This window comes from Halichoerus grypus, chromosome 1 (assembly GCF_964656455.1).
Source record: "Halichoerus grypus chromosome 1, mHalGry1.hap1.1, whole genome shotgun sequence".
In the NCBI taxonomy this organism is placed as follows: domain Eukaryota; kingdom Metazoa; phylum Chordata; class Mammalia; order Carnivora; family Phocidae; genus Halichoerus; species Halichoerus grypus.
Genome location: NC_135712.1, coordinates 81,552,761 through 81,569,457, shown reverse-complemented (window position 1 = coordinate 81,569,457; position 16,697 = coordinate 81,552,761). Strand labels below are relative to the sequence as shown.

The window sequence follows — 16,697 nt, the reverse complement described above, 5'->3', positions numbered from 1 at the left end:
GTTTTGTGCTAGAATGCCCTGAATAAAGTTTAAGGGCACTTGAAAAGAAAAGCCACAGAAGAGGGTGAAAGAAATATACAGAAGCAGGAGAGCATGAGAAAAGACATTTCCTGTTTATCCAGGAAATTTAGTACATGCTTTAGACTCCAGATAAGGAGCTGTCTGCAAGTACAGACTGTCCCTGGTTATTGCCGAAGTGCATTCCTAGAAACTATGCCAGAAAACAGAAGCGTGAACAAAACGATACTGTTCTACCTTCCATTCAACTTGGCTTATCTTTTTTCATGAAAGTAAAGAGGGGTGCTTTTGCCATAAAACGGGACATCTGAGCACTTAGTGGGTTCGTGTGGGAAGGAAGCAGTGTGGCATAGTAAAAAGAGCGTGAGCTTTGGAATGAGAGCCTGTTAACAGATCTCAGCCACTCATTACTTGCGTGACCTGGGCGGGTTTGTCTTTCTGAACCTTGTGTTTTTCCATCTAGTAAAAGGGAATAATACCCTCTGTCTTTCAGAGCTGTAGGAGAATTAGAAACCATTGTATGGAAAGGACTTAGCACAGAGCAGGTACTCAATAAATGATAACAGCTAATGTTACATGACTAAGGACAAATCCTGTGTAAATATACGGGAGTACCATGATCTATTTTCTCATCGAGTATTAAATTGTAATTGGCTATATTTTTCAGTGTCTGGAGGAAAAATTACACACATAGAATCCTCACTTTCTGGTTGTTAAAGTAAATTCTGACTTGTAGAAGTCTGTACAGAGGACAAACAAAAACATTGAATCAAAGCATGAGTCAAAGGGAAGTATTTATAACAATAGAAAACAAAGGGTGTCTGTTTTGTGAAGCTAGAAGGAAATTAGGCATGCAGAGAGAAGTGCTGTGGAATGGGAAGAGTTCAGGTTCTGGGCTAAAATATTGTCTTGTTAAAAAAAGAAAAACTAATTTGGGGTTGTAGTGTCCTACTTAAGAGTCTTCTTTATGATGTCAGTAGACAGCTGTGCGTAGGATTTTCCCCAGTAGAATGCCAGGCTTCCTCATTCTCCCTTTTTTCAAACAGAGGAGGTGGGGGTTAATCTTGTGAGTGGTATGCTCTATTGGATGAGCTCTGCTAATAAGAACTGCCCTCCTGTGGCCAACTTGGGATACCACATTTTATTTAGTTCTTGGAGAGATTAAGTATGTCATATTCTGGAAATTTTGAAGCAGTTAAGTGAGAATAGAGGTTGGTACAAGGTGGAAGAAGCAAGTTAACATGCATGGAATTTCAGAAAAGAAAATAGGTCCAATCCATATGTATTTTCCTTTAAGATTTTTTGCTTTCTTTGTTGGCTTAGGAACATGAAAATAAATTATGTAATTTAGCTTATGCAGTAAATTATTAAGTTTGATATATTTAGGAAACGTGAAGACTGTCTCAGAAAAAAGTTTGACTACTATAATAGAGAAATCCAAAGCCCAGAAAGCTTAAATTAAGTTTTTTTCTCACACATAAAAGACCAGTAGGCAGTTCTAGTATGTTGGCTTCACAGTCATCAAGAATCTAGACTCCTATCTTGTTCCCTCTGCCATTCTCAAAATTTGGTTCTCAGCTTGTGGACTGCGATAGCCTTTTCATTTCATGCCACCATGTTCGCATTTCTGGCCAGCAGGAAGAGGAAAGAGGGTGTGGGGAGGCATAACCCAAAAGCTGCACTCATCACGTCTCTTCCTATCCTTTTAGCCAGATATGAGATGACCAATGCTAGGCTGGGAAATGTTCTATGTGGCTATGTCCCTAGCTGAAAACTGGGGGCTCTCTTACCATGAGAGAGAAAACAAAGAATGGATATCAGGGTTCAAATGGCACTTTCTGCCGTTACCCAAAGTTTTTCTACATTAAGAAATCTTTTTTCCATAAATACATAGAAAAATTTTGTTTGTTTGTTTTGAGAGAGGGAAAGAGAGAGAGAGCGGGGGGAGGGGCAGAGGGAGAGGGAGAGAGAGACTCTTAAGTAGGCTCCACACCCAGCAGGGAGCCTGATGCGGGGCAAAGTTCTTGATTAAAAAGAGTTTTTCTACCTCCACATCTGGTGGGGGGGGCGGGGTGACTGTGCCCAGCTCTGTGGCCACAGTAACACTCCATGTTGCCTGCAGAATAAGGCTCATACAGTCAAAATAGAGAGATTTGGATCATCCTAAGGGATTGTTTTAACCAAGCCAGGAGAGTGGGAGGATTTCTTTTCCATTCTAAGTTAACTTGCTTTTTCCCCCATTGGTTCTTTGAGTCTTTTTTTTCTTCTTTCTTTCCCTCCTTCCTTAAACGTACATAAAAGTAGAGAGACTATTGTAATGAATCCTATATGCCTGTTACCCAGTTTCAATAATTATCAGCATTTTGCTAATCTTATTTCTCTTCCTAGGATATTTTAAAGCAGATACCAGATGTTACATACTTTAATTTCTATTAGACTAAATGAATCTAGGATTTACAATGAAGGTCCTCTGCCCTAGCCAACCATGGATCCACTTGGCGCTTTCTATCCTTTGAGTCTCCGTGTAGCCTCATAGATTACTGTTCTTCGGTTGATAATAACAAGTGTCGTGGGCAGCCGTAGCTGTCATTTACTGTGTACATCATCTCTTCGGAGATAAATATTATCCATATTTTATATATGAGGTGTCAAAGGCTAAAGCTCAGAAACATTAAATAACTTACCCAGCTACTAACTAGTGGAACAAAACCGGGAAACCAAGTCTGACTGCTTATAAAATCCTGCACTCTTTCTTCTGTATTACACTGTGGCTTATAATAGTTGATTAGGGGACCATTTTCATTATATTAGCCATAGTGTCCAAGCACATGGCAAGTGTATTTTACTGTATTTACATTCTTTGAAAAGAAACAATGTATGATTTAGTAATTATTTAACTTAAAAGTTCCATTTATCAGTTGCATATGGTTTATCATTTTGTTCTACTTAGGTAATCCTATTGTTGTTATTATTATTATTGGTAATCCTATTACTTTTAATTTAGAAAGATTCTAAAGTAAAATACAGAGAAGAATATAATCAGTGCCCATGTATCCTCCACCCAAAATTGATATGTTCGTATTGATTTCATCTCATATTTTCCCCAAATGAAACATGACAGAGTTGAAGTCCATTTTGTTTTTCCCAAAAGCAACACTATCATGAATTTGGATGTGTAGCTTTCCAGTTCATACTTTTATTGCATAAATCTATAGCCATAAATAACATGAAATGTTGTGTGTTTTGAAGATTTACATAAAAGATATTTATACTCATATATTTCTGCAGCTCCCCTTTCAGTATTTGTACTGTCAAAGTTTGTTGCTCCTGATTTATGTAGTTTTGCTTCATTCATTTTTACTAATGAATGCTGTTCCACTGCCTGTCTTATACCACAGTTTATCCATTCCTCTACCTGTAGACATTAAGCATGTTGTTACATGTTATAGGTATTATGTTTGTTGACAGTTTTCTGTAATTATAAATAATGCTACCTTGGACATTCTGTATATGTTCCCTTGAGCACATGTCTAAGATTTCTGTAGGATATGTTTCTAAAAGAGGAATTGTTACAACATGGGATATGTGAATTTTCAATTTTAGTAGATATGCCGGTACGTCTTGGGAGTGGCTGTACAAATTTACTTTTCTTTAGCAGTGAACAAATGTTCCTGTTTCCCCATACCCTCCAGCCACTTCTTGGTGTTACCAGACTTAAATTCTTGTGTCCAATCTGATGGGTGAAAAGTACTAATACTTTATCATTTTCACTTTTAGAAGGTAGATCTTTTGGTATTCTTTTAACCTTATAAAAGTCTTTTCATCTAGTTTCTGGTGAGAAGTTCTTTTTATGAAATAACTGAGAAGTGGGAAACACTACCCCAATTTGCCGTTAATTAAATTGTTTCTTCTAATTTAACATCCTACTATTGACTTTTAAGAGTTCTATAGTATTTTCTTACTTGAAAGAGTTCACTTTATTTTTTTTTTTAAGATTTTATTTATTTATTTGACAGAGAGATAAAGAGCACAGATAGGCAGAGTGGCAGGCAGAGGGAGAAGCAGGCTCTCTGCTGAGCAGAGAGCCCAATGCGGGGCTCAATCCCAGGGCCCTGGGATCATGAGCTGAGCTGAAGGCAGACGCTTAACCGACTAAGCCACTCAGGCGCCCCGAAAGAGTTCACTTTAAATTATCAGAACCAGATATTTCCAACTTGCATAATCTGGGTTTTGGGGTCTTTTTTTTTTTTTAAGATTTTTTTTTTTCTTAAGATTTTATTTATTTGAGAGAGAGAGTATGAGAGGGGAGCGGATCAGAGGGATAAGCAGACTCCCCGGGGCGCCTGATGTGGGGCTTGATCACAGGACCCTGGGATCATGACCCGAGCTGAAGGGAGATGCCTAACCGACTGAACCACCCAGGCGCCCCCCCCCCTTTTTTTTTTAAGATTTACTGATTTATTTTAGAGCATGTGAGAGTGTGCGCGCGTGCACCTGGTGGGGGAGGAGCGGAGGGAGAGGGAGAGAAGCAGACTTCCGACTGAGTGCAGAGCCCCATGCAGCCTGCACCCATGACCGTGAGATCATGACCCCAGCCAAAATCAAGAGTCGGAAGCTTAACCGATGGAGCCACCCAGGCGCCCCTAGACTTCTTTTTTAACCAAATGTTTCCCTTTAAGGAAAGGAAAAATTAGAAGTATAGAGAAAAATATAACTTTTCTTAAAAATCAGTTGGAAGAAATGTCACGTTACACTACGTAATAAATGACGTAAGAATTGTTAGGAGTTCTAGAGATGAAGAAATAGGCGTTTCAGATGGGGATAATATAGGAGTGGTTACTAAGAGAGATGATCTTTAAAAGTATGTAGTGGAGTTTCTAGTTCATATATGGAAATGTTTATGGCACAGTTTTTCTTTTCTTTTTTTTTTTTTTTTTTAAGATTTTATTTATCTGTTTGAGAGAGAGCATGCACGAACGGGGAGGGCAGAGGGAGAGAGAGAAGCAGACTCCCTGCTGAGCAGGGAGCCCAGTGCGGGGCTGGATCCCAGGACCCTGAGATCATGACCTGAGCTGAAGACAGACACTTAACCGACTGAGCCACCTAGGAGCCCCTATTGCAGTTTTTCTTAATGTGAAGTTTAAAATTACCTGGATATCCACACAGTAGTGAAATGTTTGCATAGATTATGGTATATCTGTTCTACTATATTTGGCCGTCTAAAAATGTCTTTGAAAAACAGTAGCATTGGAAAATACCTGTAATATGATGTTAAATTTAAAAATTACAAATCTGTACATGCGATCCTAATCTGTGTTTTAAAATGTACATTAAAAAGAATTGGAAGCAAACATATTAAAAATATTAAGAGGTTATTTCTGGGGGTGCCTGGCTGGCTCAGTTGGGCAGAACATGTGACTCTTGATCTTGGGGTCATGAGTTCAAGCCCCACCTTGGGGATGGAGTTTACTTTAAAAAAAAAAAAAAATGAAAGAATAAGAGGTTATTTCTGGATAAGTAGAATTTTTTTCTTTGTATTCCTGTATTTTCTAAGTTTTTTATTAAAAAACACATAAGGTAAGTTGTAGATAGTAGCTGGGGTTAAGACAAAAGCCTTTTATTTTAGTAATACCCAAAATGTAAGAAATACTGTTGTTCACATCTGTCATAGGTAGCATTCCTAGACAGTTAAATTAGGCTCCATGAGTTATACCTAGGGCTTTGCTTTGATCTTTGCTAGAACAGAGTGACTGTTCTAAGAGCCCTTGAAAGGACTGAGAAGCAGCACTGGTGGATTCTCCTCTATTTTCAACAGGTTGTTGGGGTGCCAGTTGGGTCTACTCTACCTTCAACAGTGAAACAGGCTGTGGCAATCAGTGGTGGCCAAATCCTTGTAGCCAAGGCCAGCTCTTCTGTTGCCAAAGCAGTTGGTCCAAAGCAAGTTGTGACCCAAGGAGTTGCCAAAGCCATTGTGAGCGGAGGTGGAGGAACCATTGTTGCTCAGCCGGTGCAAGCCTTAACCAAGGCGCAGGTCACTGCTGCCGGCCCGCAGAAGACTGGATCGCAGGGCTCAGGTACCTGATACTGTTGGGGGCCCTTTCAGCAGCAGCTCCTTCTAGACTGTTCTTTGCTAGTGGTTTTATTTGGTTGTAAGAAAACCTGTTAGGTTTATATAGCAAGTATATAAAAACATGTTAATCTTTTCCAGGTAACATTTTACATAGAGATCTGTAAGTAGTTTATTTTAAGGTGTATGTGTGTGTGTGTTTTAGCAAGGGCAATAAAAATAGAGGGTATTTCTTGCTACTGCTTTCAGGTCTGAAGGATAATTTTCATTTGACCGTATCTCCACTTTGGGTTGTATTCAGATTTAAATTCTTGGGATGGTCGTTTGTCAGCAGCATTTTGAGATACTTGACTAATGCATTCTCTACCAAATAAGTTTAAACACATTACATGTATTTGTTGTTTCTATGAGGGCATGAAAAAGTATACCTAAGACATTAGATACATTTACTGATTTTTGAAGGTCTTAATGAGGCTAAAGAATTGTTGCAGTGAGTTAGAAGGATAGAAGGTAGTGGATGAATCATTATAATGTACATCTGCTACTCATGCTATATGTTAATTATACTTGAATAAAAAAATTTTTAAAGAATATGTAGAAACCAAATAATAAATTGAAAGAATAACCAAAATCAACTTTATATAAAAAATAAAATAGATTCAGAAGAAAAAAGAGAAAGAAGGTAGTGGATGTCCAAAATAAAGATTTCAGAGGTGATGAATTGTTGGTGATGACAAAGTCCACGCAAACAATGAATCATGGAACACTACATCAAAAACTAATGATGTAATGTATGCTGATTAACATAACATAATAAAATAAAATTTAAAAAAAGAGTGCTTCAGATGGGTTGGAAGAAGTGATCTTTGGAGTTTAGAAAATGAAGTGCCTGAGAAGCCGGAGAATTAAACAGGTCACTTATAGTGCTGTCACTGAGGATGACCATCGTTGGCATTAGAGCAAGACTGAGTCGGGAGTCAGTCTTCAGCAAGTGAGGGGAAGTGATTGGGAGTTGAGTAAATGAGAGCAGAGAGGTGAAGGGTAAGGTGGTAGAGCCAAGCGTGAACCGCACAGGAGCCAGCAGGTTTTTTCTTCTGGAATGAGGGGTGATAATGGTCTGAAAGCCGCACTGGAGAGCACAGAGGCTCCTCCCCTAGTCCTGGCCCTCAGACACTGAGGTAAGATTCAAAAAACAGCTTTTAGCTAAGGGTGCTGCTGGGGAAGTCCTATATTTTCGGAGGACTCAGTGTTAATTACCACAAAAAGAGATAGCGTTCCAACAGGTCGAGGTTCTAGAGGGTGTAATGACCACAGCAGGAATTCCTGGGGGTGCGGTGAAAGGGCTGGAGGAGGAGGAAGGGCTGAGCAGGTGGGTTCAGATCAGGAATGCAGAGCAACGAGGGGCTGGACTCCAGGTGCTGGTGACTGGCCAGAGAGATTTGCTGAGCTGCACAGTGGTGTGAGGTGGGATGACTTGTGGCAGTGGTGGAGAGCACTGGCGCTCAGTTTTCAGTCTCTGCTGTTCTGGGGCAGCTTCCAGGGTTCTTGCTTCCCCAGGCTTGCACAGTAAAGGGGTCCTGAGGAAGAGGACTCGTGCAGCTGGCTGGAGGCGGCTCTGTGAGTCCTTTGCCTGTGGTGACGCACGTGGTTCTGTAGGCTTCATTTCATGGAGATTTGAATTCAGAGTAACTGCAGAAATTTTGATGTGTAAGTTTTCACTGAAGAGTCACGTTTAGAGGTTTACAGCCATGTGCAATCGAGAAGTATATTCTAAGAAATACGTGAAAGCCCTTTGGCATAGGTGAGACTTTAAAAAGGTGAATGATCATTTCATAGTATACGTGCCAGTTGTTGATTTTGGCATTTTTTTAGTTCTTAGAAAGTGAGAGAGGCTAGAAGTCTTGTTTCAAATCCATAGATTCATTCATTACTAGAAATTGATTAAAGGGGCTTTAAACAGATTTCGGGAGGAAATATATATTCATCCATAGACAAGGTTATTATTTCTTTGATTGTCTCAACCATAGTACTTTTGAGAGTAAAAAGAGTCACTGTTCATAATGATTGGGACATAGGTGTAAAAATGGGACACAGGTGTAAACTGGAACTGTTCTGGGCAAACTGGGGCATATGGTCATCCTATTTATGTACAAATATAAATTCCTTTGTAATTTATAGCAAGCTCTTCTAGTATGTAAATTATTTTTTAATTAGCAAGATATTTAAGAATATCAGCCTTTTAAGTATTATGTATCTAGGAAAACAAACTGGAGTTTTACTGAAGTTTGTGTTTTTTAATAAGTATTTTACTAATCTGTGTTTTTAATTTTAGCAATAGCATGGCCCTCAGTTCCAATTTATCTTACTGTTTTTCCTCTTTATTTTTTTTCTTTTTTCCCTTTATCATTTTAGTAATGGCAACATTGCAGCTACCAGCCACTAATTTGGCCAACTTGGCAAATTTGCCTCCTGGCACTAAACTCTACCTTACAACGAACAGCAAGAACCCTTCAGGAAAAGGGAAACTGCTGCTGATCCCTCAAGGAGCCATCCTGCGAGCTACCAACAATGCTAGTCAGTCTGTCATTAAGTCATTTGGTTCTATGTTCATCTCATCCACCCGAGGGGCAGCTCTTAACCTGTTCAGGACGCGTTTCCCTAGCTCTGTGTGGTGGTATGATGGTAGTATTTGCCCACATGGATGTAAAACATACACATAACTAGAAGTGGGTTTAAATAATCATAGTCCTAGGAGGTGACACTGTTATTTTGGGTTTATCCACTCAGAGTTTGGGGTCAGGAAGAAATCACACTGGAGAGGGATGGCTACTGAGGCTGTGCTGGGAGAGAGCTGTCCGTGTGAGCTGTAAATGAAAACGTTCTTTTCAGTGGTATCTAAAAGCTGGGGATACCTGGGGAGACGGTAGCTGGAAGCCTATGTTCATTTATTTTGGAGGGGATAGGAGTAGGAGTAGAATCAAGTGTCTCTCCCTGCCATTATTTAAATGTGCATCTTAAGTTGGCCAGGTTTAGAGATGGAAAGAAAAATACAGGGTCAGCCATAGTGTATAAGCCTTAAAACCCCAAGGAAATTAGGTGGTTTATCTAGATTTACAAACTTTTGCTTTGACATATAGAGAAAAACAATTTGGATAGTGTTGGAAAGGAAAGGGAAAAAGGAATTATTTCCCTCTGAATCAGAAGTATAATTGGTATAGCAATTAGGTTCACTAGAAATGAGCCGCCCTTGCCAAATGTAGCGTGTGAGCTAGTCACCATTTTGTTTACTGACTGTAATGGGTGATTTCTCTTCTCTCACCCTGGCATTTTTCCTTCTTACCTAAGCAGTGGTATATAAAAATGAAATACGTAAGAAAAGGACAATGTAAGGATTCCATAGTTCACCCAGAGAGCCACTCAGGTTTTAGTTTATGTACATTATGTCACCAAAAGGGAAGTAAAGAGGATCCAAAGGCTTTAAAATAGAATTTAAAAAATTCTCTGGAGTCAGTATCAACATGAGGAAAACACATTTTTTCCAGGGCAGAGGGAGACAGAAAAGAGAGTACTGTAAAATTGCACTAAATTCCAGCAGTGTCACTGAAATTGGATGAGATGCCGGAATGTTTAGAAGCACTTCTCTCTCTGAGCACATTTTAGTCAACACTTGGTTAGAAAATGTCAGTATCAGACTCTTGTCTCCCACAACGAAGTCAGAACTCTTGTTAAAGCTAAGTCTTCATTGTACTGAGAGCTGAACTAGTCAGCTGTCCTTCAGTTGAAAGGAAATCAGTTTCAGTCCTTAATTCTAGGACATTCCCCTTACTCTTTCTTTTTTTTTTTTTTTTTAAGATTTTTTTAATGTATTTATTTGTTAGAGAACACAAGCAGGGGGAGTGGCAGGCAGGGGGAGAAGCAGGCTTCCCGCTGAGCAGGGAGCCCAACACGGGGCTTGATCCCAGGATCCGGGGTCATGACCTGGGCCGAAGGCAGACGCTTAACTGACTGAGCCACCCAGGCGCCTCGACATTCCCCTTCCTCTTGTCACAGAATAGGTATATTACCACAGAAAGGCGGGAGAACATAGGAAAGGGAAGGAATGTTGCTGTAAAGGGAACGTCACTCTGGACTCACCTGTTTTTTTCGGTAAGCCTCTTACTACTTCTTGTGAAGTTGCTGTCATTTCGTTGTATTTTCAGACCTCCAGTCTGGCTCAGCTGCGGGGGGCGGAGGTGGAGGCGGAGGCGGAGGAGGAGGAACAGGAGGGACCCAGAGCCCCGCCGGCCCTGGAGGGATCTCCCAGCACCTGACTTACACATCTTACATCCTGAAGCAGACTCCTCAGGTCTGATCGTTTGTGACTGGTATCTTCCAAATCCTTTCGTTATTTAACAACGGCCTTTAATTATAGTGGATTTATCTTTACGACTCTGGGATCAGGAGTCAGTACTAACATTTTAGCCACATTATAAATCTATATTATTTTGGGCTTGTTTCGGTTTGAGAGAAGGGGATATAGAGAGACTTAAGTAACTTTTCTAAGATCTCTCTGCTAAGCCCGTTCTAGAATTTGGATTTAAACCCAGAGCTTTCTGACTCAAAGAAAAATTTTTGCTACGCTGTTGCCTCCTAAATCCATGAGGTAATGAATAGTATTAATAGGCACTTGAAAATTTTCTCTTGGAAGGGAGTAACCAAAGAGATACTATCAAGTTTTGGCATTTGGAATTAGGCTGGATTCATGATTAGAAACAAGTTTCTATCTTCTTTCCCCTTGCTGCTTTTATTTATTTATTTATTTTTAAAAGATTTTATTTACTTGAGGGAGAGAAAGAGAGAGCGAGCATGAGACGGGGGACGGTCAGAAGGAGAAGCAGACTCCCTGCTGAGCAGGGAGCCCGACACGGGACTCAGTCCTGGGACTCCAGGATCATGACCTGAGCTGAAGGCAGTCGCTTAACCAACTGAGCCACCCAGGCACCATCCCCCCCTCGCTGCTTTTAAAGTCTTGACGCCTCTCTAAGGAAGGTCGTGAAATTTTGGTCTAGATGTTCGTATTGAGAAGGATGGGTAGTTACCAGCCTGAATAATTCAGATTTAAGGACTAGGTTGTAAAGCTTGAGTTTCCAACAGCCCCCTCCATAACTACGATGCCGAGTTTCAGAAGTGGGGATAGCTATTGCTAGTGACACTGAGAGCGGAGAGCTGTTCTTTTCGGTTATTTTGGCTGAGTTGCAGAATTGACAGAAGGGCATTATAGCTTGTAACATGGTACCTTGTGATTTAAAGAGTCAGGGCAAGTCATTTGAACTTAAGAAATTACTGAGTAGGTCTTCTTTGTTTCTAACTTAGGGTACATTTTTAGTTGGTCAGCCATCACCCCAGACATCTGGAAAGCAGCTGACTACTGGGTCAGTGGTCCAAGGAACACTGGGAGTCAGCACATCTTCTGCACAAGGACAACAAACATTAAAAGTCATCTCCGGACAGAAAACCACTTTGTTTACCCAGGTAAATACACACAATACTCCAAATACAGGGTGGTGATGGCATTTATTTAAACATTTACAGCTTATCTCTTTCCACAAAGAAATTAAGGTTGCATGAGAAAATGAACAATAAAATAGTATAGAAAAATAAGAATAAAATCTTGAGATTTGGGAAAATTATAAGTAGAATGAGAAGATAAGGCCAGAGAGTTCTTAGATATGCAAACAGTTATGTCCTGTATAATTAATAATATTTGCCAAAGCAAATCAGAAGCACAATCAGTAATACAATTCACAGTATTTGTGAGAGGAAAAAAAAAAAAAATACCTACATAATATTTCCTTGAAAGAAACAAAATTTTCTTGATAACTCATTCTAAAATTTCTCTGGAGGAACTTCTTATAGGAGATTCTGAGTAGTATAATAGCTAATGACAGCCACAGTATCCACATACACTTGACCCTGAACAGTGCTGGGGTCAGGGGCGCCAACCTCTAACACAGTGGGAAATGCACATAACTGGACTTCCTCCACTAGTAATAGCCTACTCTTGACCAGGAGCCTTACTGAAAACAGTCGATTAACACACATTTTGTACGTTGTATGTATTATATACTCTATTCTGGCAGTCAAGTAAGCTAGAGAAGAAATGTTATTAAGAAATCATAGGGAAAAAGAAATATTTATAGAACTATTACTGTATTTATTTTAAAAACAAACAAACAAACCCATAGGGGCACCCGACCGGCTCAGTCAGTAGAGTGTGTGACTCTTGATATCAGGGTTGTGAGTTCAAGCCCCAGGTGGGTATGGAGCCTTCTTAAAATAACAACAAAAAAAAACCCCACATAGTGGACCTGTGTAGCTCAAACCCCATGTTGTTCAAGGGCCAGCTGTAAAAAGTAAATGCTGTAGGGGGTTTGGTACATGTTTCTACAGCATTCTTTAGTATAAGCCAAAGAATAATGACTGTGAATTTTAGCTGGGTGAAGGATGTCATAATCACCTGTGGGAGAATCTATAGCTAGATCTCAGAAATTTACCAAACGAAGCAAACAAGGTATGGAAGGATGTAGGCAGTATGATACCATTTATCAAAAAACAATGCATTTTCTCTGACTGTGTATAAATCAGTAGTTCTTAAAGCATGGAATGTGGATATTGGATTTTTGTCAAATGTTTTTTCTGTGTTTATTGAGAAGATCATATGGTTTTTCTTTTTTTTGTTAACATGGTGAATTACATTGATTTTTAAAATGTTAAACCAAGGTGTGCCTGACTGGCTCAGTTGGTGGAGCATGTGACTCTTGATCTCAGGGTCATGAGTTTGAGCCCTACATTGGGCATAGAGATTACTTAAAAAACATAAAAAATGTTTTTAAAAAGTGTTAAACCAGCCCCGTACTGGAAAACCCACTTGGTTTTGACATGTTATCCTGTTTTAATGTATTGTTGGGTTTCATTTGATAAAATTTTGTTCAGAATTTCTGTAAGGGTTATTGGTCAGTGGTTTTCTTTGTAATTCTTATCTGGTTTTGTTATCAGAGTACTGCTGGCCTCCTAAAATGAGTTAGAAACTTTTCTTTCCTGTTCACTTTGTTTTGAAGATTTTATGTAGAATTGGTATTGTTTCTTAACTGTTTAGCGGTATACCAGTGAAGCCATAATGGCCTGAAGTCTTGTTAATTGGGAAGGTTTTTAACTACGATTTCAATTTATTTATTAGATACAGGTTCAGGTTATTTGTTTTATATTGAGGGAGGTTTGGTAAGTTATGCCTTTAAAGGAATGTGTCCATTTCATCTAAGTGGTTGAATTTACTAGAATAAAATTATTCATAATTTTCCTTTATTATCCATTTAATGTCTGTAAAATCTTTAGTGATGGCCCCCTTTTATTTCTTTTTCTTTTTTATTTTATTTTTTCTTTTTAGAGCAAGTGTGCCTGAGTGGGGATTGGGGGGTTGAGGGGGGAGAGACAGAGGGAGAGAGAGAATCTTAAGCAGGCCTCCACGCCCAGCATGGGGCCCACTGTGGGGCTCAGTCTCACAACCCTGAGATCATGACCTGAGCTAAATCAAGAGTCGGATGCTCAACCAACTGAGCCACCCAGGTCTCCCCTCCCTTTCATTCTTGATTATGATAGTTATGCATCTTCTCTTTTTTTTTCTTGATCATTGATCTTTTCATATTCATAGTGTTTGGTTTCTTTGAGTACTAATTTCTCTTTGGTCAGATGTGTTTAGTATTTAAACAGGTATGAGGCCCCAAAATTCTTTAGGCAGTTCTTTAAAATCTTAGCTTATTTCTTCTTACCTGCTTACGGTTGCAGCCAGTGTAGTGACATTCTCCCTGTTCAGCCACAGCAGAACAATTACCGTTGCTTTTTAATAAGTATTATTTACGTAAAGCAATGCACAGATCATAAGTGTACTGTTCAATGAGTGTTGACCAATGTGTAAACTCATGCAAGCACTATCCCAATCAAGATACAGAACATGTCCATCACTCTAAAACGTACCCTCATTTCCCTTTCAGTCATCATTTTTCTATTTCTGTCACCATAGATGGGCTAATCTCTGTCTGTTCCTGAACTTCATGTCAGTAAAATTATATAGTATATAGTCCTTCATGTCTAGCTTCTTTTGTTCCAGCATGTTTTTGAGATTTATCCATATGTGTATCAGTAGTTTATTCTTACGTAGTATTTTGTTGTATGACTTTTATTCTCCTGTTTATGGACATTTGGATTATTTCCAGTTTTTGATTATGAACCATACTGATACGAACATTCTTGTGCAGATCTCTTGTACAGTAGAAGAGCTAGGTCCTAGGGTAAGTATATGTGTCTAAGAAAGTTTATAAGAAACTGACAAATTGGTTGCAAAGTGGTTGTACCGTTTGATGCTCCCATAAATAATGTGAGAGAGTTCCAGTTGTCCTGCATCCTCAGCAACACAGAGGACTGTCTTCCTTTTATTTTTAGCCATTTTTGTGAGTATGAAGTGATACCTCATTGTGGTTTTTTTTTTTAACTTTAAAAAAAATTTTTTTTTTAAGATTTTATTTATTTATTTGACAGAGACACAGTGAGAGAGGGAACACAAGCAGGGGGAGAGGGAGTGGGAGAGGGAGAAGCAGGCTCCCCGCCGAGCAGGGAGCCTGATGCAGGGCTCAATCCCAGGACACTGGGATCATGACCTGAGCCGAAGGCAGCTGCTTAACGACTGAGTCACCCAGGCGCCCCCCTCATTGTGGTTTTAATTTGCATTAGACTCCAATGCAAATTATGCCATGGCTGCTACTTCTGGATTCTCATCATGGCCCCTCCAGTTACTGTGTGACCCTGGTAAAATTACTGAGCTTAATCTCTTCCTCTGTAAAATGAAACTAAAATCTACCCTATAAGGTTTATGAAAAGATTGAATGACATAAGGTATGTAAAAATGCTTTCTGCTATTCCTGACACAAAGTAACTCCTTGGGGACTGAAGAATGGTATCTGCTTGTGGAGTGTATTAATTTGGGCACTAAGCAGTCATTTGGGCCAGGGGTCCGCACACTATGCCCAAGGCTCCCTGTTTTTATAAATAATAATTTATTGGCACACAGCCACCCCCATTTCATCTATAACGTAGAGCTGAGGAGTTGAAACAAAGACCACATGGCCTGCAATGCTGTACATGCCTATACCATTCTCAGGAAAAATTTGCTGAGCCTTGATTTAACCCACTAAAACTATAATTTGTTGAATGGTAGTAAAATGCTCAGCCTGTATTAGCCAGGAGCACTTAATGTACCCATTTAAATCTGGCCCATCTTGTTTAGATTTTCATGTTTAAAGATTACATGTACATTTAGGAGTGTTTTGGACTCACTTATTTGATAACACATGACCTGGTATCTTTGAAGTCACGGCTGCCAAATGGTGGCTTGCAGATGGCATTCATTTACTTGTTCTACGTTAGGGGGAAAGGAACATCTGCACGGAAAAAGTCAAACTCGAGAGCTTATTGGAAAAGTGCATAAACACCTCCTATGGTGACTCTTTCTTGGCTCTGCTCTAATTCTTGGGCCCAGCGTAGGTAAAGAATAAATTGTGCCTGTGAACCAGGGCAACATTATCACTTCAACCCATTTTGTTTCTGCAGGCAGCCCCTGGGGGACAAGCATCGCTAATGAAAATATCTGATAGCACACTGAAGTCTGTGCCAGCCACCTCACAGCTCTCAAAGCCTGGAACCACAATGCTGAGAGTGGCAGGAGGGGTTATCACAACTGCCACTTCCCCAGCTGTGGCGCTCTCAGCAAACGGTCCTGCCCAGCCGGTGAGGATTAGCATGACAGTAGAAAACCATAATGAAACATAAAGTAGTAAAAATATAGGGTATTTAGCAGGTATACCAGTGGGTCATATTTATCTTTTTTAAAAATTTGAAATACAGTTCACATGCCATGAAATTCTCCATTTTCAAGTGTACGTTTCTCTGGTTTTTATTATATTCTTAAGGTTGTGCACTCATCACCACTATCTGTTTTAGAATGTTTAATCACTCCTAAAGCAAACTCCATACCCAGTAGCAGTCACTCCCTGTTCCCTCCCCCCCTTGCCCCCCGGTACTAGACAACCACTAATCTTTCTTGTGTCTGGCTTCTTTCTCATATCCTCAGGGTTCATCCGTGTTGTACCGTGTATCAGTACTTTATAGCTGAATGGTCAATATCCAATTTTATGGCCATACCACGTTTTGTTTATGTATTTATTAGTTGACGGACATTTGGATGGTTTCTACATTTTTACTATAATGAGTAATGCTGCTGTGAACATTTACATTCAAGTTTTTGTATAATCATATGTTTTTGGTTTTTTGGGCTATATACGTAGAAAAGGGATTCCTGGATCATATCGTAAACTGTTGAACATTTTGAGGAACTGCCAAACAGTTTTCCCAGACATCTGGACCATTTTAGACTCCTACCAGCAATGTATGAGGGCTCCAATTTTTCCACATCCTTGCTAATGCTTGTTCTTGTCCTTTTTTGTTGTTGTTGTTAAGCCATTCTAGTGGGTGTGAAATGGTATCTCCTTGTGGTTTTGACTTGCATTTCCCTGTTAGCTAATGA

General features: G+C 39.6%; 1 protein-coding gene across 10 annotated transcripts in view; it reads left to right on the top strand.

Annotated features, from left to right (window-relative positions):
* The window catches only part of YEATS2 (YEATS domain containing 2), a 104,110-nt gene that overhangs the window by 64,777 nt on the left and 22,636 nt on the right, over nucleotides 1-16,697 (top strand). For 9 of the 10 annotated variants that reach the window (XM_078068361.1, XM_078068363.1, XM_078068370.1 and 6 more), the window contains 6 exons: nucleotides 5,834-6,092; nucleotides 8,498-8,659; nucleotides 10,285-10,430; nucleotides 11,438-11,596; nucleotides 14,377-14,409; nucleotides 15,725-15,901. In XM_078068361.1, the coding sequence (XP_077924487.1) occupies nucleotides 5,834-6,092; nucleotides 8,498-8,659; nucleotides 10,285-10,430; nucleotides 11,438-11,596; nucleotides 14,377-14,409; nucleotides 15,725-15,901 (936 nt within the window). The remainder of the gene's footprint in view (nucleotides 1-5,833; nucleotides 6,093-8,497; nucleotides 8,660-10,284; nucleotides 10,431-11,437; nucleotides 11,597-14,376; nucleotides 14,410-15,724; nucleotides 15,902-16,697) is intronic. The other variant, XM_078068391.1, reaches the window with a different exon arrangement.